Below are 25408 nucleotides of genomic sequence, written 5' to 3'. Positions count from 1 at the left end.
GAGAACTTAAGAGATAGGGCTCTTTTTTTACTGAAAAGGTTGAGAAAGTTCCTGACATTGAACAGCAAGTAATATGAAATTTTTAAAGAAGCAGCTTAAAGAAAATAAACATCTAGAAGAGTCACATTATCGAAGGCCAGATCTGTAACCCTTACTAATGCTGAACAGTATTTAATCACACACAAGAACATCCTATTGATATGAGTAAGGGTTTCAGAATCTGGCCCTAAATAAGAAAGAAAATAAGAAAAGCAAAATTACATAGGAAGCTCATTAATAATTGTGGATTACCACTGTATACTGCAGATGACCAGTACATCCTTCACCATGTCCTGTACTAATTGCTAAGAAATTGAATCCAGAATATCTAATGTTCATATACTTATAGTTCACAAAAATCAAAACAAAATCAAGATTTAACTCACACTTCTCCTGTAATTCCCCCAAATGTGAATGTTAATAATAAAAAAAAGGTAATCACCCATCACCAAATACATTGCTTTTTAAAAAGTAAGACAACCTCTTGTGGGTCTCCATGTATTTTCTGTATTATCTATTTGAGGCCAGATGCTACAAACACTTTCTACTGGACATAAAAAATAACTGCTTTTAACTTGAGTAGTCCCATTGAAATCATAGTCTGCACTCAGAACTAAGTGTTTCCAGGTTTGGACCTTTACTATGGAAGCTCCTCAGGGCACAAAATATGTTTTCTTTGTGGTCTTGAATCGTGTTGAATACACTGTTGGTGTTTAACAAAAAACAAACAGCAAACCTGGGCATAACTTAAAGGAAATAAAGTCCTTAGAGAAATTAAATGCACCTGTTATCTAGAAAATGAACATCAGAACTATTAAATATTTGTATCTACTAATACAGTACTACTAAACATCAACCCCTGTTGACATTTAGTGTGCATATTGTATTAATCTTTTGAAATTTGGGCCAGATCCAACAAATCTTTCCTATGGGGAGTAGTCCTCTCTCATATGAGAGAAGGTTTGCAGCAATCAGTCATATATTAACTGTATTGTTAATCTTTTAAAATATTCTTAAAGTGCATTCAGAAATTTTTTTTTTTAAATGAAGAGTCTGATAGTCCCTGGCCCTCATTCAGGTACATGTGTCTCTGGAAGGAAGAGAGGGTACAAAATCTTCTCTCTCTTGGGCATCATGCAAAGGCCAAGAACTGCTACCCATATGCTCCCCAAGAGGTGCATATTACCCTAAAGCAGAAAGATAGATAAAGTGAGGGCAGGTCCATGGCCCTACCTCCCTTCTGCACTGGCCTGAAGAGTGTGGTGCATTCTGCTTTATGCTGCATACCAGAGAATGATGAGGCACAATGTCTCCCCAAGCTCATACTTAGCCAGTGCAACTGCATACTGCCCCTTACTTAGGACTGTGGCTAAATGCTGCAACCTAGCTCAAAAGATTCGTCAGCTGGTTACGGATGAATTACTTTGTGCTCTACGTCTATTATTATTTCTTAAATTTAGTAACCCTTATAAACCCACAGGCTCTAACGAATGCGTGTGTAGCCTGTAATAGTGATTCAGTGCCTTGGATGAGAGAATATCATGTTTGGAAGACTCTGAAGCCATGTGTTGTGTATTTTGTGTCCTGGTTATTTAATTTGCACTTCTGCAAAAGAAGCGTTGAATGTGAAGGAATCTTATACTGGCAAATCAACCAATTATGACAGCATAGTGCAATTTGCAAGCATGCCTACTGACTGACAGTTCTACTCAATTTGTGAAAATAGTGTCAAACTCTAAACACTCACACCTTTTGTCTCTAAAACACCAGTTCAAATCCAAGCAGGGGTACACAGTGTCGTCTAGAGCCTGCCAGGGTGACCAGAAATCCTGGTCCAGTCTTTTTGTGGAAAGAAGAGGGTAAAGATGTAAAGATCAGACACACCTACAGCTCATGAGCTCTCCAGGGAACAAGCCTGAACAATATTAAAAGAGAAATAGGAAGACAGCTGGGGGCTATTTGTGTAAATCAAGCCCAGAGACTTGGAAGATCCTGGATATAGATGTGGCTAGACAGCCAGACCAGTATGAGGAGGAGGAAAATCATCCTTGGAGGGATGTCTTTTGGAATGACTGTGACCTGGCCTCCCTCTGAACTTTAAGGAAAGGGAGCTTTATTGTGTATTTTATTTACTCTGTACCAAGAGGGAAAAAACCCTAAGGAACTGTGTCTTTACTCCTGTGCTGAAGAAACTTAGGGACAGGGTTGGCTATACGGGAAAGAGAGATGACAGAAGTAGGCTTGAGGAAGGTGGTAGAAAGAGTATGGGGCATGATCCAGGCCTGCCTTGTTTGTTTAGGGCCCAAGACTATAGTTCTCAATATGAGGAGGGCATGAGCTCCGCTTTGACTCCTCGCCTGTAAAGGAAGACATTGTTAAGCAGCACAAAGTAATCAAAAGTTGTATTTTTTTCTGATGGCTGCTCAGTGGCATATGGGAAATGAGTTTGGTGGTCTCAGTCAAATTCCTGGTAGACAAGCGTCCACTAAAAGAAGAGAGAAAGTAAACAAAAAAAAAAACATACATCATCACAACTGGCAATCCTTAACAGAATGGGCATGGAGAATGAACTTCAATTATTCTTGTACACTGAAAGGTGGCCAACCCAGTTCAAGGGTGAGGACATGGGTGGAACACTGTGTCTGTTTTGTGTAGACATGTAGGACATTAAGTCTCTACGGCTGTTGATCTGTCACCATTCAAGTGCTAACATTTACATATAAAATTATTTTAAAGAATTGTAAGAGTAACAAATAACACTAAAATAGTAGAATGAGATTTTCCAAAGTGTTTCATGTTGGCCTAAATCTGCTCCCATGGAAATCAATGGTAAAACACCATTGACTTCGATGGGAGCAAAATTAGGCCAACATGGTGTGCTGTTGAAAATCCCTCTCCTAGTCTTTATGAAATTTATATCTTGTTGGATACTGAAAGCTAGTGTGCCTCAGGGTTAGTGCCTCAATGCATTCAAGGGGTGCTGTATGTACAGCTTTCGTTATGACTGTGTATCCTGCTACATGATCCTTTCGACATAATTTCTACTCTGTTCCAGGTGTTAGGATTTAAGGGCCTAATCCTGCAAGTTGCCGAACCCCTTTGACTTCTGTTTTTATATAAATGGGAAATTGAGAGGGCTCAGTACCTTGCAGGATTCAGCCCTTATAGGGATTAATGAACATCAACTCCCTTTCCAAGTTTTCAATTCTCCTCCTGTAAAGTGCACTGGTTGCCAAGGCAAACAACAAAAGCAGATAAATATCACTGTCAATAATAGCAACCCCATGGTCAACAAAGCTTCCCCATGCAGTACAAAGATTAGTTACTAGTTATGTAAAATTAATCTATGATTCTATGTAGTCTTCATTTACTTTTAATTTTAAGATTTTGATATAACATTTACAATGATTTAAAAATCATTACACTTCTGTCTAATTTTTAAACTTATTATTATTACAAGTAACATCTAACATTACTTAACTAGTAGAAGGGTTTTTTGTACTTTTGACATTGTTTATTTTAATATAGCAATAGAGGAAAGAAAAACTTTTTAAAAAGTAGGAAAATATGCTTGTCATCAGCCTGCAGATATATTGACAGATGTGGTGCTTTAGACTATTTTTAACAAAAGACTAGATTTCTAGTGTTCCTTTAACATAAGAAAATGATATTTTCTGTAGAAGAGACATCTGTTCCTTCCACCACTGCAACGCATATCTGCTATGCAACAGTTCTTTCTTTCATGTCAGGAAACGTTAACTATGCTCACATTTTAACTATAGCGCTATAAATAGAAGTTATTATGTAACAACAACAGAAATAAAAGTATCTAATAATTTACTTAGCTGACATTGTAATAACTATATGAAAACTGGACCCAATCCCATAGAAGGAACTATCATTCTGATACAATCAATTCACCTTAAGACCACAAGTTGGGCAAAGAATGAGAAGAAGCAGAACTACAAATTGAATTGCTAAAATAAACACACCTATTACCAGGGAGACTCTACAGACAATACAGTTCTTGAAAGAAACTAGTAAGTGGGTTATGCCCTACCATGTCACAAGCTGTACCGTGATACTAAATAGACATCTGGGGATAGAAGAAAAACAACCCCAACAAAAAGGGAATTTACTAAGAATTTTTGATAGATTTTGAAACGGAGGCTATACATGAGATTTGGGAGCAAATTATTAAAAAGACAGATGTCAGTATAGCTATTAAATTGCAGAATTTTCTGATGGTAAATGATAGTAAAGAAATAGAAGAGACTCTGTCCTCATATAAAATTGGTATCCAATTTAAGAGATATTATACTGCTGTATTATATGTATGGGCCCCTGAGATCCAGCTTCCCTGGCATTAGGAGTGTGCTCATAAGACAGAGGGCAGAGTCAGATCACCTTGGCACTGCAGCAATTCCTAGCTTCCAGAACTAGAACTTTGGGGCCATAAACAGCCAAATATAATTTAAAGCACCCTTAAAGCTGCTTTAAATTACTCCAGGAGCCAAGGGCCCATTTCTGCATATACTTACACACACTTACCTTTATGCATGCAAGTAGTCCCATTAACTTGGAATTACCAAATGCACAATGTTAAGAACACACAAATATTTCCAGGGTTGGGGCCCAAACATGTCTCTAGCTAGCCCCAGGATTGTTATGTTACTAAAATGGTGTAAAGCCACCTTGTCTCCCATAACAAGCTCAACTGGACAAAAGAATCTGGACTTGTATTTTTAAGCTTCTAAGAGGGTGTTGCAAATAAGAGACAACAAAAAATCTGAAACTATAAAATATAGTTGAGCTCTATTATAAGAAACACAGATGTACCAATTATGATAGCCATGTTTGCCTTTTTACATTTGAATTTGCAACCCTTTTTCCATAGAATATCTGGTTTTCCAAAAACACTTTCCCTTCCTGCTCTTCTACTTCTTCCACTAAATGTGCCTCTGGGTTGTTTTACAGTGAATCTCGATAAAATCTACATAGACTTTAAACTATGAAAAAATAAATGAGTCAACTAACTTTCAGTGCCTTGCTTAATTTAACTTGTGTTACTAAATACACCTCTACCCCAATATAACACTGTCCTCGGGAGCCAAAAAAATCTTATCGTGTTATAGGTGAAACCGCGTTATATCGAACTTGCTTTGATCCGCCGAAGTGCGCAGCCCCGCCCCCCCGGAGCGCTGCTTTACATCCGAATTATATCCGAATTTGTGTTATATTGGATCGCGTTATATTGGGGTAGAGGTGTATGAACAATCCAATGGAGTTTAAATATGATTAGAAAAACAATACTTAACTGGATAATATTGTAGCTATGTATTCATAGTAACCATGTTTACCAAGATCAGTTTGCTCGATTGAACTTTCTTATTTTGTTTTCTTATTGAAAAATTGCCAAAAGGAATTATAATTCAGACAAGTGACCATTTTGTGACTCTGCCAAAGCAAATGTACTACAGTAACCTCATTCTTCTAAGAGTCATCAATTTCTTTAACTAACTTTAAACATTAATTACTATGGGGTAACATTTCAAAAACTTGTATTTTAGAAAAACCTTCAGGAACATAAATGTGAATGTGTTTAAAAGGACACACATGACAAGTCGCAATGCCACTCACTCAAATTTGGCCTGGCTGCCCCTCTCTCAGCATATCTGATTGGCTCTGCAACCCTGTGAGCCTGCTTGCTCCCCTCACCTGTACAGTCCTTCCAGCACCCCTGGGAACCAAGCACCCCCAGCCACTGGGGAGAAGCGGCGTGGGGGCATCAGGAACCTCAGTCCCCAGGATGGTAGGAGGATTGGATCTGCGATTTGGGTGCTTCCTGGGGAAGAGGAGATGCCAGAGGATGAGGTCTGGGACTCCAAGAGCCATCTGTCCCTTGGTGAGGATAGTGCTCTTCAGACTGAACACTTCTCTGGGTAAGAGCTTGGGGTTGGGTGTGGGGCAGGGAGACCATGGAGCTAGTTGCAGGGGGAAGAGAGCTCAGAACGGGGTGCAAGACTATGTGGGGGGGGGGGAAAGAAGACTGTGAGGCTGGGTGTGGGACACCAGAAAAACACGTGTAGAGCTGGGTGCAGAGGGGAGAGTGCAGGGCTGGGCACAGAGGCAACAGTGGAGGAAATGCAGGCCTGGGAGCAGGGGGAGAGAGCTTGAGGCTTGGTTCAGGCCCAGGGAGGAAGAGCTCTGGGACCGCTCCTTAGGAAAATTCTGGTTGCATCCCTGCTCGTACACAAATACTAGCAGCAGTGAATATATTCTGCACACTTAAATTTCCTCTTGCAGAATGAGTTACATAAAGCATCTGTTTTCACTTGTTGTCCAAATGGTTATACCAATAAGTTTATCCACAGAGGTGGCTCCATTTCGGTCATGAATGAAACAAAATCTCTATAGCTCGCTAAATATATTTTAGGGTCCATTTCAATTCAAGGCACTGCACAAATGTGAGCCATTATACATACTGGACCAACTGGCTTCCACTGTTACTTGTCTTTCCAAAGATTTCACTGGCCTGATGAACAACCCAGTGCATATAGAAGATATCTCCAAAACATATGACAGTAACCTCAAGGGCAACAGCCAGAGCTTGATACTGACACTATTTTTTGGGACTTAAAAAGTATGAATGAGTTTTGAAAGATGCTTTGAAATTTTACAGTTTAAGATAGAGATCATATTTTTTTAAATCCAGAATAGGTTGTGGTGGCTGACGCAGTGCACAACAACATGAGGAGTATTGTATCCAAATGTCGCCTGCACATGCTTGAACATCCTGTTTTCACTGCTGCAGAAGAGAGGGAGAAAGGGGAAGAAAAAGTGAGAGTGAATGGTAAAGAGGCAGCAATAATGGATATTGTGTATGGAATGAATGAAGAGAGACAGCAGGTCAATGAGTGAATGAAGAGGTAGGTTAAATGAAAGGGGGGCTAAAGTAAGGAGGGGAAGAGAATGGAAGAGGTAGAGACTGCACTCAGAGGTTTAAAAACTTGAGCTCGGACAGCCATTTTCCCCCTCCACACAGGAGAAAAATAAATATTAGAGGGAACACTGATCTCAATCTAAATTCCAAAATTGTGGGTGCAAAAACTTGGGTATTGAAAACAGAGCCTTGCCATTTTAAAGTCTGTTTTTTAAACTCTGGCCCTAGAAATGGTGGAGTGAAACTACCTTTATTCAAACCAAAAGAGGGCTGGATAGGACTTTCAAGGGTTTTGAACCCAGAAACAGTTCCTGCGGATTACAGGTGCAATGTGTTGTCTCTATAGTGATCCCAAAACCAAAAAGGGGCTCAGATTTTTGAAAAATGGTGAACTTGTACCTTGCATAAACTACTTGCTAAGCAGAATGTAAGTAATAAGACTCTCTCATCCTCTAATTGTTATTCAAATAGTTTCAATAGTCTTAGCTACCCAGGTCAGGTTCAAGCAGTGAGAAATAGCAGATACACTGTATCAAACAGCTGATTGCAATTATGTTCCCTCATCTGTCAGAAACACACACAGATCAAGGACAGCTTTTCCTCAGCAAAGTGTGAATCATTTACAATTACTTCCATTTCCTGCTGCAGCTGATTCATGGTCAGCTCAAAAAGAAAGAGTGGGGTGCCTGATACATATCCAGTCTGGAAGTCAGATGGTGCAACAGCCTGATCTGAAGCCCATTGAAGTTAACAAGAGTCCTCCCATTGACTTCACTGGACTTGGGATCAGGCCGCAAAGCAGGTAACAGAATGAACATGACAGATAGAAATTCAGTGGAACAAGCAAATATACTTTAATTTCCCATCTCTCCCTTGAGGAACTTCACCTAAAAGAATATGAAATAGAAATGTATATAACTTTTCTGCCATTAAGCCCATCCACAATGGTGATGAACACAATGCTGGAATCTCTCCAGCACCAACCAAGTTTAAACAATCCTGATCTCAGGCCCTGGTCTTGATTGTGATCCACATGTCAACTACACTGATCTTAAATGGTCTTTTGTGAAACTATTTTCCTCTCACATACCATTATTTTAAATTATTCCTAACAGTATGATTATCCCAAAAGGAGTGTGACATTTTGCAGTGGAAAGAATAAATAAAGCATAGACAGTAATCTCACCCACATATACTAAAATTAGATGGACATCTTCTTTAAAACGAATGCATCTTTCCTTTGGATGCATGATGATTAAGTTCAGTGGACCAGATCCTCTGCTGGGTGCAACTCCATTGATTTCAATGGAATTATGCCAGTTTAAAACACCTGAAGATCTGGCCCACATATTCAGTGTGCTAATATCAACATCTGTCTAAAGGGGGGAAAATAGCACTGAAAAAAGGAAAGAATCCAGTAAAACAGCCACTGAGACAGCACAATGATACATATTCAGGACTGAGAAACGCTGTAATGCAGAATACTTGTATTGGGATCTGACTTGGCATCCTTGCTGGTGGACTTTCTGAGGCAAGATTTAACTTAGAAGTGACATACTGTACTTAGTGGTCTAGTCTTACTTCAATGCATAGAGAGCTCCAGGTGTGCACTGAAGAGACCTTCATTTATTTATAGAATATTTATTTGTGCTGTTACAGCCATGAGACTTGACAGAAAGGGTTCTCCACACTGTCCTATAACCAGCATTTTGCTTTGAACAGCATCAGCTTAACCAAACTCACTAGCAGAGGGAAGTGCTCAGGTGACAGAGAGAAAGGAAAAACAACAATTAAGCAGTAGTCAGTGAAGGAACAGAGTTCAGGAAAAGAACATTAATATTCTCTGTAGAGCCTGAGTAATAGGATAACAATGGATTCTTTGCATTTACAAAATATCATTCATCAAAGATCTGAAAGAATTTTAATAATATGAAGAAAACCTCCCAATACCATTAAAAGGAAGATCATCATCCCCATTTTACAGACAGGTAAATCAAGGCAAAGAGAACTTTTGTAATTTACCCAAGATCAGAGAGAGATACAGTGAAAGAGCAAAGAATAAAATCCAGGAATCCTAATTACCACTCTCTTGCCCTAACAACTAACTACTCTTAGAAAACCTCATTTCAAATGGCTGAAATATTAAGAGATAAAAGTGCAAGGACCATATTATGTCTGCCCATAGCAATGTGTCCCATGCTTAAATCCACTGGATAATCCATTATGAAATCATGTTAAAAATGTTGTTTTCTTGTAGAATACTATAAACATGTGAGGTCTAAAAACTTGCTGTGCACCTTTAAAAAGCAGTTACAGTTAGGTTTTTAATCTGGAGATAAAGATAATGTGAGATGCATACCATATAGTTACTCATTAAAGTGCATACTAAAGACAGAGTAGATTAAAACCCCTATTTAAATTGTCATCTTCCTTTTCTCTGTTATGTATTTATTTAGCACAGACTGTGCTTGATCTAGTCCAAAAAAAAAATCTCAACCAAAACCACAAAAAACAGACATCCCTGCCTTGAAGATTTTATAATCTAAATAACTCTTCCAGCTCCTGATATGGTAGGGAGCTGCATTCCCTAATCCAAAATGAGCTATTTAATAAAGTTACAGAAAAGGTATTACTATTTATGATTATTAATAGAAAAATTCACATATTTCCCATATCGTGGCACTTCTGCCTCTCTTGGAGGGATGGATGTTTGCTTTAGTTAGCTGAAGACACACCAGGAGATATGTTTTTTTTTTTCATAAACCAGATTCCTAGAACTCTTTCTATGTAAATCCTCAAGATTTAAATATTTGAAGTATTTTTTATATTTTTTTCCTATCTTGACAAGGTGGGTTTTTAAGATGCACCTACAGAGTTCTCTTTTTTTTCCTGAAAAAGAATCTGAGCTGGAGTTATTTCTCACCAAGTTAAATCCACAAAAGAAAACTTTCCAATATCCCAGAGCTATTGTTGGTAAAGGTGTATCATCTATGGCTACTTGAAGATTTTCCTTTGGGAAAAAACATGGCTGTTTCTCAGTAAATATTCAGGTGACATATAGAATGATTAGATCTAAAGCCACTAGCCAGAGTGGTTATAAGTCACCTGTTTTCTGAACTTGTCCTGTCCCAAGGAGACACAACAAGTATTACATTACCATTGGTCCAAGCACACCCAGGCCAGACAACTGTGGTCAACTAACACTAACTGTCTCTCTTTCCAACATGAAAGGAACAAAACAGTAATTTGAACTTGCACTAGAAGTGAGTACTCACTACATTTGCAGCTGCTATAGTTTCCCCCACAAAAAATAAATAAATTAGTGCATCTCTAGTAAAAAAAAAAAAAAATACCCAAAAACCTTTATGACATGCTTCTGAGTAAAGAGGAACTGGGAAATAGTCTGGGAAGCATATCCATTCTGAGATGGGTGGCTTGCCTCCAAAAGTCAAAGAGAAACAGGCTTCACTGAAAGAAAACTGGCTACAGAGACCAATTTCCAAAACGAGAACAAGTGGTCTACCTAAACTAGCAGATCCATGAGAGTGAGGCAGAGAAGAAGACAGAAGACAGAAGGATGGATAAATAACTCCTCTCCTTCCCTGTCCCCATCCCTCCCAAAAAAAACAATCAGCTGGGAAAGGAGAGAATGAGATTACAGCCCTCTGAGGGTGCAGTCAATGCTCCCTAGTTTTTGCAAGTTATTTAGATTCCATAGTGATGGGCACCTAAGAATACATAACTCAAAGAAAAGAAAGTGAAAGAAAAGGTCTGCACAAGTGCAAACACTTTCCTAGCTAAACTAAGAACAAAACTGGAAGTTTCGTTACAAGATATCTAGTAATAGTCTTTATCCTCTGGACCCAGACCTCCTCTAAGTAGGTACAACTCCATTCATGTGAATTAGTTTGCATCAGGCTTGAATCTGATGTTCCATGCCCTCTAGCTAGAAAGAAGAGTGAAAAGTTAGAGATGAACAAAGAGCATTATACAATATTACTTTTTAATTTTAGTATTAAATCCACACTGTACCATGTTCCTATGATCACTCACAGTGTGGCTTTCACAGATTCTAAGGTGAGAAGGGACCATTGTGATCATCAACCTCCTGTAGAGCACAGATCATATAACTTCCCCAAAATAATTCCTAGAGTATACCTTTTAGAAAAATATCCAATCTTGATTTAAAAACTGTCAGTAATGGAGAACCCATCATGATCTTTGTTAAATTGTTCCAATGGTTGATTACTCTCACCGTTAAAAACATACACCTTATTTCCAGTCTGAATTTTATCTAGCTACAACTTCCAGCCATTGCATTGTTATACCTCTGTTTGCTAGACTGAAGAGCCCATTATCAAATATATGTTTCCCACGTAGGTACTTATAGATTGTGATCAAGTTACCCCTTAATCTTCTCTTTGTGAAGCTAAACAGATTGAGGTCCTTGAGTCTATCACCATAAGGCATATTTTCCAATCCTTTTGCAGTGATGTAATGACTAAGAAACAGTATTCATTGTCAAGTATCAGAGGGGTAGCCATGTTAGTCTGTATCCACAAAAACAACAAGGAGTCTGGTGGCACCTTAAAGACTAACAGATTTATTTGGGCATAAGCTTTTGTGGGTAAAAAACCACTTCTTCAGATACATGGAGTGATAATTACAGATACAAGCATAAATATACTGGTGCATGAAGAGAAGGGAGTTACCTTACAAGTGGAGAACCAGTGATGACAAGGCCAATTCAATCAGGGTGGATGTGGTCCAATCCCAATAATTGATGAGGAGGTGTCAATACCAAGAGAGGGAAAATTGCTTTTGTAGTGAGCCAGCCACTCCCAGTTCCTATTCAAGCCCAAATTAATGGTGTTTAAGTTTGCAAATGAATTGTAGCTCTGCAGTTTCTCTTTAAAATCTGTTTATGACTTTTTTTGTTGCAGGATGGCTATTTTTAAATCTGTCATTGAATGTCCAGTGAGATTAAAGTGTTCTCCTACTGGCTTCTGTATGTTACCATTCCTGATGTCTGATTTGTGTCCATTTATTCTTTTATGTAGAGACTGTCCGGTTTCGCCAATGTACATGGCAGAGGGGCATTGCTGGCACATGATGTGTCACAGATGTTATATGCATTGTTTTTACTTATCTGTGTCCTGTCATAATGTAATAACAAATATTTACATTATAAATACCCCTGTAACTAAATACCATCAGACATCAAAGAAGCCTTGTGGAATGTTAATGAAGGACTTTTTTCTGATAAAGTGCTAATTCCAAAGCAAATGGCCATCACTCACAAAGTGCACTCCTCGCTCACCATTATCAAAGGAAAAGCCCATGTGGCTAGAGAAAGATTGTCAGCTTGTTTTCTGTGAGAAGAAGCTATAAGAAGGGATTCAAAGAAAGATCCTTTATCTCTGAACTGTTTGGACTCTTACAGGGAAGTGTACCAGATGCAAAGCGGAGATCCCCAGAGACAATCTGGGTACCCTGTAAAGACTTTGGGGAAGCTGGCCGTTTATTACAACTCTGCCATCATTTGGAATTACAAACTGTGATTCACCTGTACATATATTTTACCTGCTTTAACCTCTCAATCGCTCTCATTTCCTTCTCTTAGCTAATAAATCTTTAGTTGGTTTACTAGTGTTGTCTGGTGTAAGATCTGGAGTACCAATTGATATGGGGTAAGTGACTGGTCTCTCGGGACTGGGAGAAACATGATGTGGTGTAATTTTTGGCTTAAGTTGTTTTATCACAAAGTCCAGTTTCTCTGGATGGCAAGATAGGATGGATAGTCTAAGGGGACTGTCTGTGACTCCATGGTAAGAATGGTATAGTGATCCAGGAGTTCATATTTGGTACTGGCTTGGTGAAATCTAATGATAGAACACATCACCAGTTTGGGGTATGTGCTCTGTTTCTGAAAGTCTGCCCTGAAGTAGGAACTCACAGTTGTGAGCCACTCCAATCAGTGTAACAATATTAACTGTTGTTAATCACCAAATGTTTAGACCTGTATGTGAGGACAGCACAGAGGGGCTAAACATGAAAGGACAGGGACTAAACACTAGTAAACAGAGAATAGTGAGATTTACTTTTATTTAAGATTCCTTCATTAATTGGCCTTTCTTAAGACAGTTCTTTAAATAGCTTCTTCTAAAGTAAATGATTGAATTTTTTTTTCTATTTCATACAATTTAGTTAAGATTGCTTACCTTGCCCACCCATAAACTCTCTGGTTATTAATAATTAACCAACATGATCTACATGTCCTTAAACAATTATTTTGCTTACCCATAAATAGCCTTATTATCTATGAAATACTAAGACTGGACTCTCAATAATTTTGGGAAATAAGACCTTGGTTTCGATTTACCAAGAAAGAAGTGCCCCACCAAAAGCAGGCCCACTCTCAAAGGTGTAATCCACGTGAAAAGCTCTCCTCAGAGAAGCACAGAAAAGAGATTGTAACTGAAGTAACTAGTCATTTGTGTTCTGTTATTTATGTTGTTTAATGTTTATTTTTCTTTCTTTAATATAATATTAATAAAATAGCCAAAACGGTGATTATTTTATTTGCTTTCAATCACAGTATCCCCTAAACACTGAGGATGGGGTGGAGATTAAAGATTATCTAGGCATGGCCCAACACCTAAGCAAATACTTTCCCTCAGTTTTTAATGAGGCTAATGAAGAGCTTGGGGTAGTGGCAGGGTGGCTAATGGTAACAAGGATATGGAGATAAAAATTACCACATCCGAGATGAAAGTCAAACTCAAACAGTTTAATGGGACTAAATCAGGGGGCCTGGATAATCTCCATCCAAGAATATTAAAGGAACTGGCACATGAAATTGGAAGCCCAATAGCAAGGATTTTTAAGGAATCTATAAACTCGGGGGTTGTACCCTATGACTGAAGAATTGCCAATATAGTTCCTATGCTTAAGAAAGGGAAACAAAGTGATCCAGGAAACTACAGGCCTGTTAGTTTGACCTCTGTTGTATGAAAGGTCTTGGAACAAATTTTGAAAGAGAAAGTAGTGAACAGTAATCGAGATAAAGTACAACATGGTTTTACAAAAGGTAGATCACACCAGACCAACCTGATTTCCTTCTTTGAGACGATAACTGATTTTTTAGACAAAGGAAATGCAGTAGATCTAATCTACCTGGATTTCAGTAAGGTATTTGATACAGTTCCACATGGGAAATTATTAAAATTGGAAAAGATGGGGATTAATATGAGAATTGAAAGGTAGATAAGGAATTAGTTAAAGGGGAGACTACAATGGGTCATACTGAAAGGTAAACTGTCAGGTTGGAGAGAGGTTACTATTGGAATTCCTCAAGAACCATTCTTGGGACCAATCTGATTTAACATTGTCATTAATAACCTTGGCACAAAAAGTGTGAGTGTGCTAATAAAATTTGTGGATGACACAAAGTTGAGAGGTATAGCCAATAAGGAGGAGAACCAGAATATCATACAAGAAGAACTGGATGACCTTGTAAACTGGAGTAATAGAAATGGGATGAAATTTAATAGTACGAAGTGCAAGGTCATGCATTTAGGAACTTATCAGTTGGAAGCAACAGGAGAGGAGAAAGACCTGGGTGTATTGGTTGATCACAGGATGACTATGATCCGTCAATGTGATCCATGAAAAAGCCTAATGCTGTCCTAGGATGCATCAGGCAAGGTATTTCAGTAGACAGGGAAGTGCTAGTAACCTTATACAAGGCACTAGTGAGACCTTATCTGGAATACCGTGTACAATTCTGGTCTCCCATGTTTAAGAAAGATTAATTCAAAGTGGAAAAGGTGCGGAAAAGGGCTACTAGGATGATCCAAGGAATGAAAAACTAACTTATGAGAGGAGACTCAAAGAACTTGGCTTGTTTAGCCTAACCAAAAGAAGGATGAGGTGAAATATGATTGCTCTCTATAAATACATAAGAGGGATAAATACCACGGAAGGAGTGTGAGACACTACACCCCATATTCTTCATAGAGATATGGTTATGATATGATTATGGCATAACTAAGATGTATTTTATGCAAGATGGGTCATATGAGATATCATTGGAAAGGATATAATTTACTGAATATGATTAACCTATTTGTATGCATGTATTATTTTTGTACCTCAAGTTAGGAATACTGTCTATGCATCTATTACAAATGTGTTTACACCTAGGGAACGCGCACTAGACAGAATGAAATTAGTCTGGATAGCCGGTTGGTGTAGTAAGATGAGACCCTGAAACATAACCTCTTGTGTCAGAGGCCCAGTCTGGCAGAGGCAGGCCCCACTCACAGAAGTTGGCAAGAAGAGGACTGCTAGAAGCAGGTGCATCTTAAAGACAGGGTCAAAAGGACAGCATGATGGATAGATCTGTTTGAAACAACATGATCAAAGGAGGAGACAGCCCCCAATGAGTCAAGAGGCTGTACTTCAATACGTCAGTAGGGATGAGTAATCTGTCCTGTAACTGTATAAAAGTAGGTCCCAGAGTGCGCATCTTTGTCTGGCCTAGGGAGCAGTGGAAAGTCCTGCCACTGACTGAGCCGGTCCATTGCCAGGGGGCACAAATTCGTAGTATGTCTTGTAGAGTCTACGGGAAACTATTACTGTGCTTCGTTTGACAATAAACCTGGCTCGGGTTCCTTCGTACCTTACTAGAGTCTGTGGTCTTTGGGGGTTCTCTCGGGGTTTGCTATGTCAGCTATCTGCGCAGAGCCGGGGCAGCACACAGAGGGAACACGCACGCAGCCGACTGTTATCATCATTGAACGAGAGCAGAGCACCACACCAGTAGCTACTGACAACAGTTGGGAAGGGCCATTAGGGAAAACAATAGGTCATTGAAGATGCTAATCTCCCACCAGGAAGTCTTCCTGGGGACGCTACAAACAGCCTCTGAGTTATGGCTGCAGGGACATGTGACCAAGTCACCTGGTACTGGACTCCATGATAATATTAGTATTTTTCCACTGACTGGGGATGGAAATCACACTGGGAGACAAAGGATTCCTGCCATATGTAAAAACTATTTAAGGCAGGGGATTGACATCATCGTGGTTCATTCTTCATTGACTCACCACCCAAGAAAGAGGACTGAGGGAAACACCTGAGAAGAAAAAGACTGGACTAGGGGAAAACTGCTGAGCCCAAGCAAGAGAGTTGTCTCGCCTGTGAAAGGAATATCTGGAGTTTTAAGCTGCAAGCCAGTGCAGCTCGGCTTCAAGGATCTCTGCAATCTACCTAAAACAACAGTTAGGGTGAGAATTTGCTACTTATAACCTGTTTCTTTAGTATACTAAGCTTAGATTGCATGTTTGTTTTATTTGCTAGGTAATCTGCTTTGATCTGTTTGCTGTCCCTTACAATCACTTAAAAACTCTCTCTTGTAGTTAATAAACTTGTTTTGTTTTTTCTAAAACCAATGTGTGTGGAAATCATAAATTGGGGCAGAAAGCTGTGTATATCCCTCTCCACATTGAGGGAAGGGAGCGAATTTCATGAGCTTATGCTGTACAGTTCTCTGTGTAATGCAAGACAGTACAACTTTGGGTTTACCCTCTAGAGGGGTGTGTGCACTTGAGTACTAGGCAATTCCTTAGCTGAGTTGTCCCATGCAGAGCTGATCTTGGCATCTGTGTGTATAGCTGTAGCTGGATGTGTCCCTACCTGTATGTGTGCTGGTAAAGTGCAGTCTGAAGCCTGGAAAAGGCCTTGACAAGCTGCATAGCAGTGCAGTGTAAAGGGAACCCAGGCTGGTGGGTCAGGCGGGCTCAGTGGTACCCCAGTTCCAAGTGGCACCCTGGGGGGGGGGGAGAAACCCATCACAGAGAGGAGTTATTTAAGTTAAGCACTAATGTATAAATAAGATGGCTATAAACTGGCCATCAACAACTTCAGGCTTGAAATTAAGGGAAAGTTTCTAACTATCAGAGGAGTGAAGTTCTGGAACAGCCTTCCAAGAGAAGCTGTGGGGGCAAAAAACCTAACTAGCTTCAAGACTGAGCTTGATTAGTTTATGGAGGGAATGGTATGAAGGGACTGCCTACGACGGCACGTGGCCCATCAGCATCTGCCAGTAGCAAAAATCCCCAGTGGCTGGAGACGGGACACTAGATGGGGAGGCTCTGAGTTACTACAGAAAATTCTTTGCCAGTTATCTGCCTGGTGGGTCATGCCCACATGCTCAGGGTCTAACTGATTCCCATATTTGGGATCGGGAAGGAATTGCCCCCGGATCAGATTGGCAGAGACCCTAGAGGGTTTTCACCTTCCTTTGCAGCATGGGGCACAGGTCACTTGCAGGTTTAAACTAGTGTAAATGGTGAATTCTCTGTAACTTGAAGTCTCTATTTTGAGGACTTCAGTAACTCAGCCAGACGTTAGGAGTCTATTTCAGGAGTGGGTGAGTGAGGTTCTGTGGCCAGCAATGTGCAAGAGGTCAGACTAGATGATCATGATGGCTCCTTCTGACCTTAAAGTCTATGAGTCTAAGATATGTAAAAGACCCCCTGTGATTAGAAGAATGGGAGTAACATCCCTAAATTGTCAGTAAGAGAGACAATTAGGCTAGGTCTACACTAAGGGGGAGGGGGGTGTCGACCTAAGATATGCAACTTCAGCTACGTGAATAGCGTAGCTGAAGTTGCGTATTTTAGGTCGACTTACCTGGCTGTGAGGACGGCGGCAAGTCAACCGCTGCCACTCCCCCGTTGACTCCGCTTCCGCCTCTCGCTGCGGTGGAGTTCTGGAGTCGACGGCAGAGCGATCAGGGATCGATTTTATCGCGTCTACACTAGATGCGATAAATCGATCCCCGATAGATTGATCGCTACCCGCCGATCCAGCGGGTAGTGAAGACGTGCCCTTACTAAGAGCTGGCCTATCATTTCTTGTTTCTCTAGACTAAATATTTTTAGTATTTGGGGAGGAGATAAAATTACTTGACATTCAACACAATTTAAATTACTCTTTGTACCCCACAGCTAGCATTCAATGGCAAATAAAGGTGTGTTCTTAAAATGATCTTCTTATGGAAGATACAGCAGAGTTAGTTACAGCGAGAGCAGTGATTTCATAAACTCTGGTGGACATGACAGCCATGAGAAAGCAAGTTTTAATAAATTGAGACATTTGACTCAGTAGTCCCATCTTTCCAAAGACTGGTAAGGCTAAGTACTGAAGAACATAGGCTAGGTCTCAGACTGGCAAGTTCTATCCAAAGGCTGATATGGAAAAGCGAGTATGTTTTGAAAGAGCTCTGAAATCTAAATTTAGAATACCACTAAAATGTTAACTTTGGGAAATAACATCGCAGAGTTTTACACATTTCTAGTGATCTTATCACAGTGGTATCTAGATGCCAAGTTCTTTTTCTACCTTCCATTCAATATGGTATTTGTACAAGTCTTCCTCTGAGGGAATAACCATATCTTTGGCTAAAGATGTCACTGCAGCATTAATTTTTTTATTAGAAGCTCTTTTATCTCTCAAGCCTGGAAAGCTTCTCTCTCTCAAGGGGGATAGTGGCGTACAGAACAGCTGCTGCCCCATCTTCCCCACTCCATCTCACCAGTTCCTGATTGTACAGAAGGCCATCCAATGTCTGTGAGAGCAGGGAGAGTCTGCAACAGTTTTACCTCTTCCCTATCCTCAGGGTTAAAAGGCTTCTCAGGAGCACGGTGCTACCCTCCACTCTGTATAGCTGAGTCACTCTCAACTACCTTTCAAAGTTCAGATATGACAAATATTTAATTACCTTTGACTTTTTACAGACTCGTTTGTTGCATTTAAAATATTTTAAAGTAGTCAATATAAGCAAAGATAATATTTTCACAGGACTGAATTTAAAAAAAGCTACTTAGCACTAACTCAGAAAAAAGTTCTCTTTTTGGATTTTTTGCTTCACTAACTTCTTATCAGTGAATTTATTTGCATAACAGAAACAATGTCAGACAACTAATTTATGCAAATAAATGGATCAATAACTCAACTTCAATATAATTTAAATTGCAGTTTACAAAATAAGAACAAAAAGCTGTTAGGCTACAATCACAAGCATGCCTAAGAACATAAAGGAAGAGTGAAGAGAAAGAAAGTCTTGTTTGTAATGTTAATATTTGCAGCTTAATGATGCAGATAAAAGAATATTTTGCTACACTGCTGAATCCAACAATTGGATATTTCAAAATCCTGTGTAGGCACCATGGCCACAAAATGTGAAGTCCTATGTTTTGAAGCAGTTTTACCAGTTCTCATAACCTCAAATACTGCAAGACTTGCAATGAAATTATCTTAAAATCTTCAGCTACTGGAGCTGTACACTTAAATGAAAATCTCAGCTCTCATCTACAACAAAAAGTAAAGTGCTAGCCCTCACAGTTGCAGAGGAGCCCTAAAAGCTGAAAAGTCAGAAGGCAAAGAAAAAACCCAAGATTTATTATTAGTAAAATCTCATGATTTTTGAATTGCTTGATGTTAGCAACAATGTAAATTTATAAAAGTTCACTAAAATTTGCAAATACACCAGTTGATCTAAGATGTCTGTGATAAGGTAGTGTTTCTGCAGCAGTTATTGTGCTTATATAAACATGCTAAGGTTCTAAGAGTTGCATTCTTTCATATCTATAGCAGGTTTTACTTAGTCTACAATAATCTTCTGTGTTAAATGCTTTGCTAAAATATAGTGATTTTTTTAAAACTGTGAGACAAGATGCCTCCTACTACAAAGCATGTTCCCAAAAGGGTGAATAATTGAACCTTCTAACTTGATAACATATTATTCCTCTGTCGTTTTCAATACAACAGAAATGGCAAGTCCTGGAAGCTTTCAAAAATAAGCAAGCATAAAGAAACAAACCAGAGTAGCTGAATATAATACTCTACATGCAGTAAAGTAAGACCACTAGGGAAATTTATCACAGAAGGCTTCAGAAAATAATCACAGAACAGTGTGCATGCCAGTGATAGATACTATCCCAATACCAAATCAATATATCTTTGCAACAAACAATATGTACCTTTTAACAGTCATAATCCATCACTGCATATCATGCTGACCAATACAGTCTCATTGTTTAGCTGGGCTCTCTTGTCTGTCTATGTCCATCTGTTGTCTCTTGTATCAATCTTAGATTGTAAGCTCCTTAGGGCAGGGACAGTCTAGCTGGGAGCTCAAGGGCCGTGCAAGACGGTCCCATGGGCCGGATGTGGCCGGCGGGCAGTAGTTTGCCCATGGCTGCACTAGACCGTGCTGCCTTTCAATTATTGCTCTAAAAATACAAGTAACACCAGTTATTCAAACCCAGTTCTCCAAAACACTGATTATCTGAAATTATAAAACATCCCCTTAACACCAGAATTTCATTCTTCAAAATTTGACTGTTCTCAAGTCACTTGGGTAAGGGAGGATTTACCTGCAACCTTTGTAGAAACAATGTAGACAAGACAATCAAAGTTACAAAAAAAAAAAAACCAGTATTGTTGAGTCAACAAAACAAAAATCTGTTCACAGGCAGTGATCAAACTATAATTAAAATAAAACAACATCCTCATGAAAGTAATACCTCACCAAAAGCAGATCAGTGTTATTTGAATTGCAGTAGCACCTAGAGGCTCCAATCAAGGATTGGGGCTCCAGTATATTATGCACTATACACACACACACACAATCAGTGCTTAAAGCAACCTGAAAAAAAGTGTGTGGAGTGTCTCATTACCCACACATCTACCCATGCTCCCTGCCTAGCAATTGCAGCCCAAAAATCAATCCTGCCCTTTACAGTCCACCATCAGTTCTGCACTTCAAACCCATATTAATGTTACTCCTATCAGTTCTGCCTAAAATATGAAGAGAGCAAGTATAACAAGACCTGAAAAAAGGCACTGACTGATGAGACTGATAAGAAAGCTGAGGAATTAAGACATCATCATAGAGTATGGGGGGAAATTCAATAGCAGAAAATAAAGTAATTCATGCATCAAAAATCTCAGACAACTAAAATGTTACTACTGTTCTCCACAAGAAAGGTGACAACATCTAACTGCAGACTAGTGATTCAGTAGCAAATGACTTGAGAAAAATAACTGAGCACAACAAAACTTACATTAGCATGTAGGAAATAATATAAAAAAATATTGTTTGTTTTGTTTTAAGAGACTAATGTATGTTGTAATGTGAGGATTCAGACAGGACTCTCGCTTTCAGGTGCTTTTTATTATTATCAAATATTTATATTATTGTAGCCATCTAAATGCCTCAGGCAGGATTGGAGCCCTATTGTGCTAGGTGTTGTACAAACAAGAACTACTCACTTTAGTAAAGTTAAGCATCCATGTATGTGTTTGCTGGATCAGGGCCCTAAGAAGATAAGTTGACAATAGGAAAGATAGAGCAAGAGGGATACAATCATAATATAAAATATACTTTTACATATATACACACATAAAAATGGAATTTCTTAAATTATTATAAACAGACAAAGCATCAACTATCTCCATCTAGAACTCAACCCAGTCCTCACTAAATTGATTAATTTTTCATAGGTATCAGTGCCTATGCGCAAGGACCAGCACAGAAGAAGGTACACAGACCTTGGGGTGAGAAGCTGACATCACTGGCAAAGAGGAATAGGTGGGGACGGGGGGAAGAGACAATGTGATATAATAGATAAGAATATTGGAGACAAAAATACATCATTGTGTGATATAGAGAGGATGCCACTTCTGCTACAGGCTGGGTGCCATTCCAGCTCTTTTTCCCCACACTTATAGCCCACCCAGCATGAGAGGGGAAATTTCCTCCATAGTATCAAATTACAAAAGCTTCCACTGGATAAACATATATACCCCGGACAGTTTTATTACAATGAGAAACCATTTCATAAAAAAGCTTATCAAGTATAGATAAAAGTTACTTTCAACAATATAAGGACTACAATTAGATAGACATACAAACATCTTTTCAAGGCAAAAAAGTATGTCCCTGGAACAGCTGTGCAGGTCACAGAGAAAGGAGAAAAGAAAGTCAAGAAGAGTCCAAGGCCAGGTTGAAAAGCAGCTAGTAAAATGAAAGATATGAAAATGAGCCTTTTTCTTACCCTTTAGCCAGACAGTGTTCCAATAATGACATATTGTTGGAAACATGATCTTTAATCGTGAAAGGAAGAAAAAATTTTGCCATCATGCAGAAAAGAAACTACTGATTGTTATGAGATAATGACCTAAAACACTGTATAACTACAAACTAGAGCTCTGATCCCTATTCTCTTGTACTTCCATTGGAATCAATAGGACAACTCACATAATTGCATTAGTAAACGTTGCAAGATCAGACCTTTAATAATTAGAACATTCAAAATTTAAAAAATAAGCCATAGCTAAAATTTATTACCAAAAGTACAGCAGATGGCCAAAAATGCAGGCCTAACAATACTGCCAAGCAGACCAGACCAAAAAAAAAAAAAAATTAGGGAACTGAAAAACATACTGAAAATTTTGAAGACAAGCATGGATTCAGAGAGCACTAAAGACAGCGGATAGATAAATTGGGAGAAAGCTAGCAGCTGGCTCTCCAATTACTGAGTATTGTATAAAAATATGTATTCAAATCAAAATCCTTCAGAACACTTATCCCCTCAAAGTTGACATCTGCAGTAGAGTCAAAAGAGATCTGGGTTTGAAACAATTATAATTTAAAACAATTAAGCAACAGTAACTAGACACTTTAGGGAACTGGAAGAGGAGGGTAAAATGAGAAACAAAAGCATAGTTAAATATTAAAATAATCTGTTACACAGTATTTTCTTAGGACTGTGAGACTGATCTCTCAAACAGTACCCCTCTTTATACTGCCAAGAAGCATGCAATAAACTCAAACAGCTCTGTTCCATGTCTGCATAATCATTGCTCTTGCTATAGAGTGAATATGAAGTTAGTCACTGATGGCTCTCTTTAATACCAACACTCAGAAAAAAAATATATGAAGTACAACTCATTAATGGAGAGGGCCATCTCAGGAATTTACTCAGCAAATAAACACTTGTAGGTCTATAGGGGTATACTATCCAATGCCAGTTTGTGTAAGTTTAACAAAATGATAGGGTAACACACCTATTTTATCTTGCCTCTATTTGTAATCATCCAAACAGTAAGAAGAATAAAACCAAGAAACATTAGAGACAGAAAACACAAGGTAACAGAAATAGGGGACTAAAATAAAAACTGGATGTTGTCAATATGGACAGCAACATTTCACAACAATATTTTAGGTCATACCTGAGTAGATATACAGCCCTTTCAATATCATTGAGTTCTTCATCAACTGTCAATCTCTCTATTTCTTCTGGTGTCTATCAAGTATGAAATACAAAATATGATTTTAAAATACCTTACTATTTCCCTGTTTTAGTTGTCTTATAACAACCCTTTCTCCCAACCTCCAGAGATAATTACATGGTTAATAGGAATTTAACCCTTACAATCTCAAATAAGGCTTAAAATACAGTCAGATAAATCTTTAGCCAGAAATATGTTAGTGACTCTAATAAGATTCTGTTCTAACAGTTATTCTTATAATATATATTTCATGCATATTTATAATTAACATAGACATATGAAAGTTACTGTAAACATCAACTACCTTTTCTCTATTTTTTCTTCCTTACGTTTTTGTTTATACCTAGAAACATTAAGGCTTTACTAAACAGAATTCAAGGATGTTAATTTCACCACAACTGAAAATAATTTTTAAAAATAAGGTGCTGCCTGAGCAGCCAGCTATGCACAAATACAAGCCTGAAATAATTCCAGATGGATTTTAAAGCATCATTCTGGTTTTAAAGTATATACCTTTAAACTCCTGCGCACCGGCCTTTCTATAATAGTAAGTTCCTGCAGGTCTTCTATGTACCCAAATAAATTGTTCTGACTAAAATCCATTTTGGAGGAGATGATTAAAGGATGCACGTAATAACTACAGCCCTTGGCAAACCATGATCCATCCAAGCCTCACATTGCATTCAGTAGGAGAGGAGTCCACGCAACACCCCCTTCCACCGATGCACTTGAGTGTCGAGCAATGACTGCCTCTTCCTCATAGGAAGCTGCTGAGCCCACACCACCCAGGAGGGGCCTCAGCAAACACAATGCGGCACCAGCACAACCTACTGCTGCTTCTCTGTGAGCATCACTCCACTCTCAACACAACCTCCTGGAAGGAAACTTTCTCCAGCTGCTTTACTTCCCTTAGTCCCTCCAGCGTCTGCAGGGAGCGGCAGGCACCAGCATATTCCCACCCTTTGCTCCGCGTGCCCTGCTGTAGGTTGAAGGGGGGCGGTTGCTTCGACTTTCTCCTCCACGCAGAAGTGATGCTCTTGTCTTCAGGCTGGGGGGAGGCGGAGGAGGAGGCAAGCTATGCCGGGGGCGGCGGCCCCTCTCCTCCGGTAGGCAGCAGCCCGTGGGTGTCGCCCCCTCAAGGGATCGGGTTGAAGGGCGCAGTTGTTTGTGGAGCCTCCACGTAAAGGGGGCAGATGGGGGCAAGTCCCCGAAACGGGGCAGGTTGGGGGGCAGTTGGTCCTTCTGCCGCAGGCCCCCCAAGAGCGGTGGATGGGGAGCAGTTCCTCCAAGAGGAGGTGTTGGCGGGCGCGATTAGGCCCCGCTCCCCTTGCGCATCCCCGGAGCCCCGGGTCGTTATCCGCCAGGGTAGGTCATCAGTGAGGGGGATGCGGTGCCATCGCCCCGGGACGGCCCTCGGGCAGGACAGTGGCTTTCCAGGCGCCGGGCTGCGCTCCCTTCTCCGGCGAGGCCCCCGCGAAGCGCAGAGCCGCCGCTCAACGACCGAGAGCAGGGCAGGAGCCGCCCCCAGCACCGCGGAGCTGGTCGCCGGGGCAACGCGCCGCTACAGCAGCCTTCGCGGAGCAAAAGAGTTGCCCGAGCACGGCAATATCCAAACGCGCTGGGGGATACGGGGAGGGGCGCCGGCGGCACCACCCCGCCGCAGGTCACCCCGGAATGCCAGGGCTCGATCTCCAGGAGAGAGGCGACCCCCGCCGGCCAGGAGCGGGGCTCCCGCTTGTCTCACACAGCCCCGTGTCAAGGCTCTCCTCACACCCGATGGCAGGGCTCTCGTCTATCTCACACCCACCCCCAGCCCTGTGTCAGGGCTCGCCTCCATATCACCCACACCCGATGACGGGGCTCTCCTCTAGCGCACACCCACACACACCTGTGTCTGGGTTCTTCTCCCTCACGCACCCCAGTGTCAGAGCTCTCTCCGCCATCTCACATTCACACACGCACCGTGTCGGGGCTCTTTCCTCGTTCGGTCTCATCCTCCTTCCCCCCACACATTGTCTAAGTCCCCCTCCCCGCCAAGAAAAATGTCAGGGCTCTTTCCTC

At 40.1% G+C, this 25408-nt stretch overlaps 1 protein-coding gene across 1 annotated transcript in view; it reads right to left on the bottom strand.

Moving 5' to 3' along the window:
* Positions 1-24158, bottom strand: part of PPP4R4 (protein phosphatase 4 regulatory subunit 4) — a 108808-nt gene extending 84650 nt beyond the window's left edge. The window contains exons 1-2 of the mRNA XM_024197128.1: positions 23861-24158; positions 23288-23361 (exon numbers count right to left, since the gene is read on the bottom strand). Of these exons, the coding sequence (XP_024052896.1) occupies positions 23288-23361; positions 23861-23950 (164 nt within the window). The 5' untranslated portion in view covers positions 23951-24158. The remainder of the gene's footprint in view (positions 1-23287; positions 23362-23860) is intronic.
* Between the last annotated feature and the right edge of the window lie 1250 nt (positions 24159-25408).

This window comes from Terrapene carolina, unplaced genomic scaffold (genome assembly GCF_002925995.2).
Source record: "Terrapene carolina triunguis isolate 2854851 unplaced genomic scaffold, T_m_triunguis-2.0 Scaffold96, whole genome shotgun sequence".
Taxonomy (NCBI): Eukaryota; Metazoa; Chordata; order Testudines; family Emydidae; genus Terrapene; species Terrapene triunguis.
The sequence above is the reverse complement of the archived record's forward strand: the minus strand, read 5'-3'. Positions and strand labels throughout refer to the sequence as shown.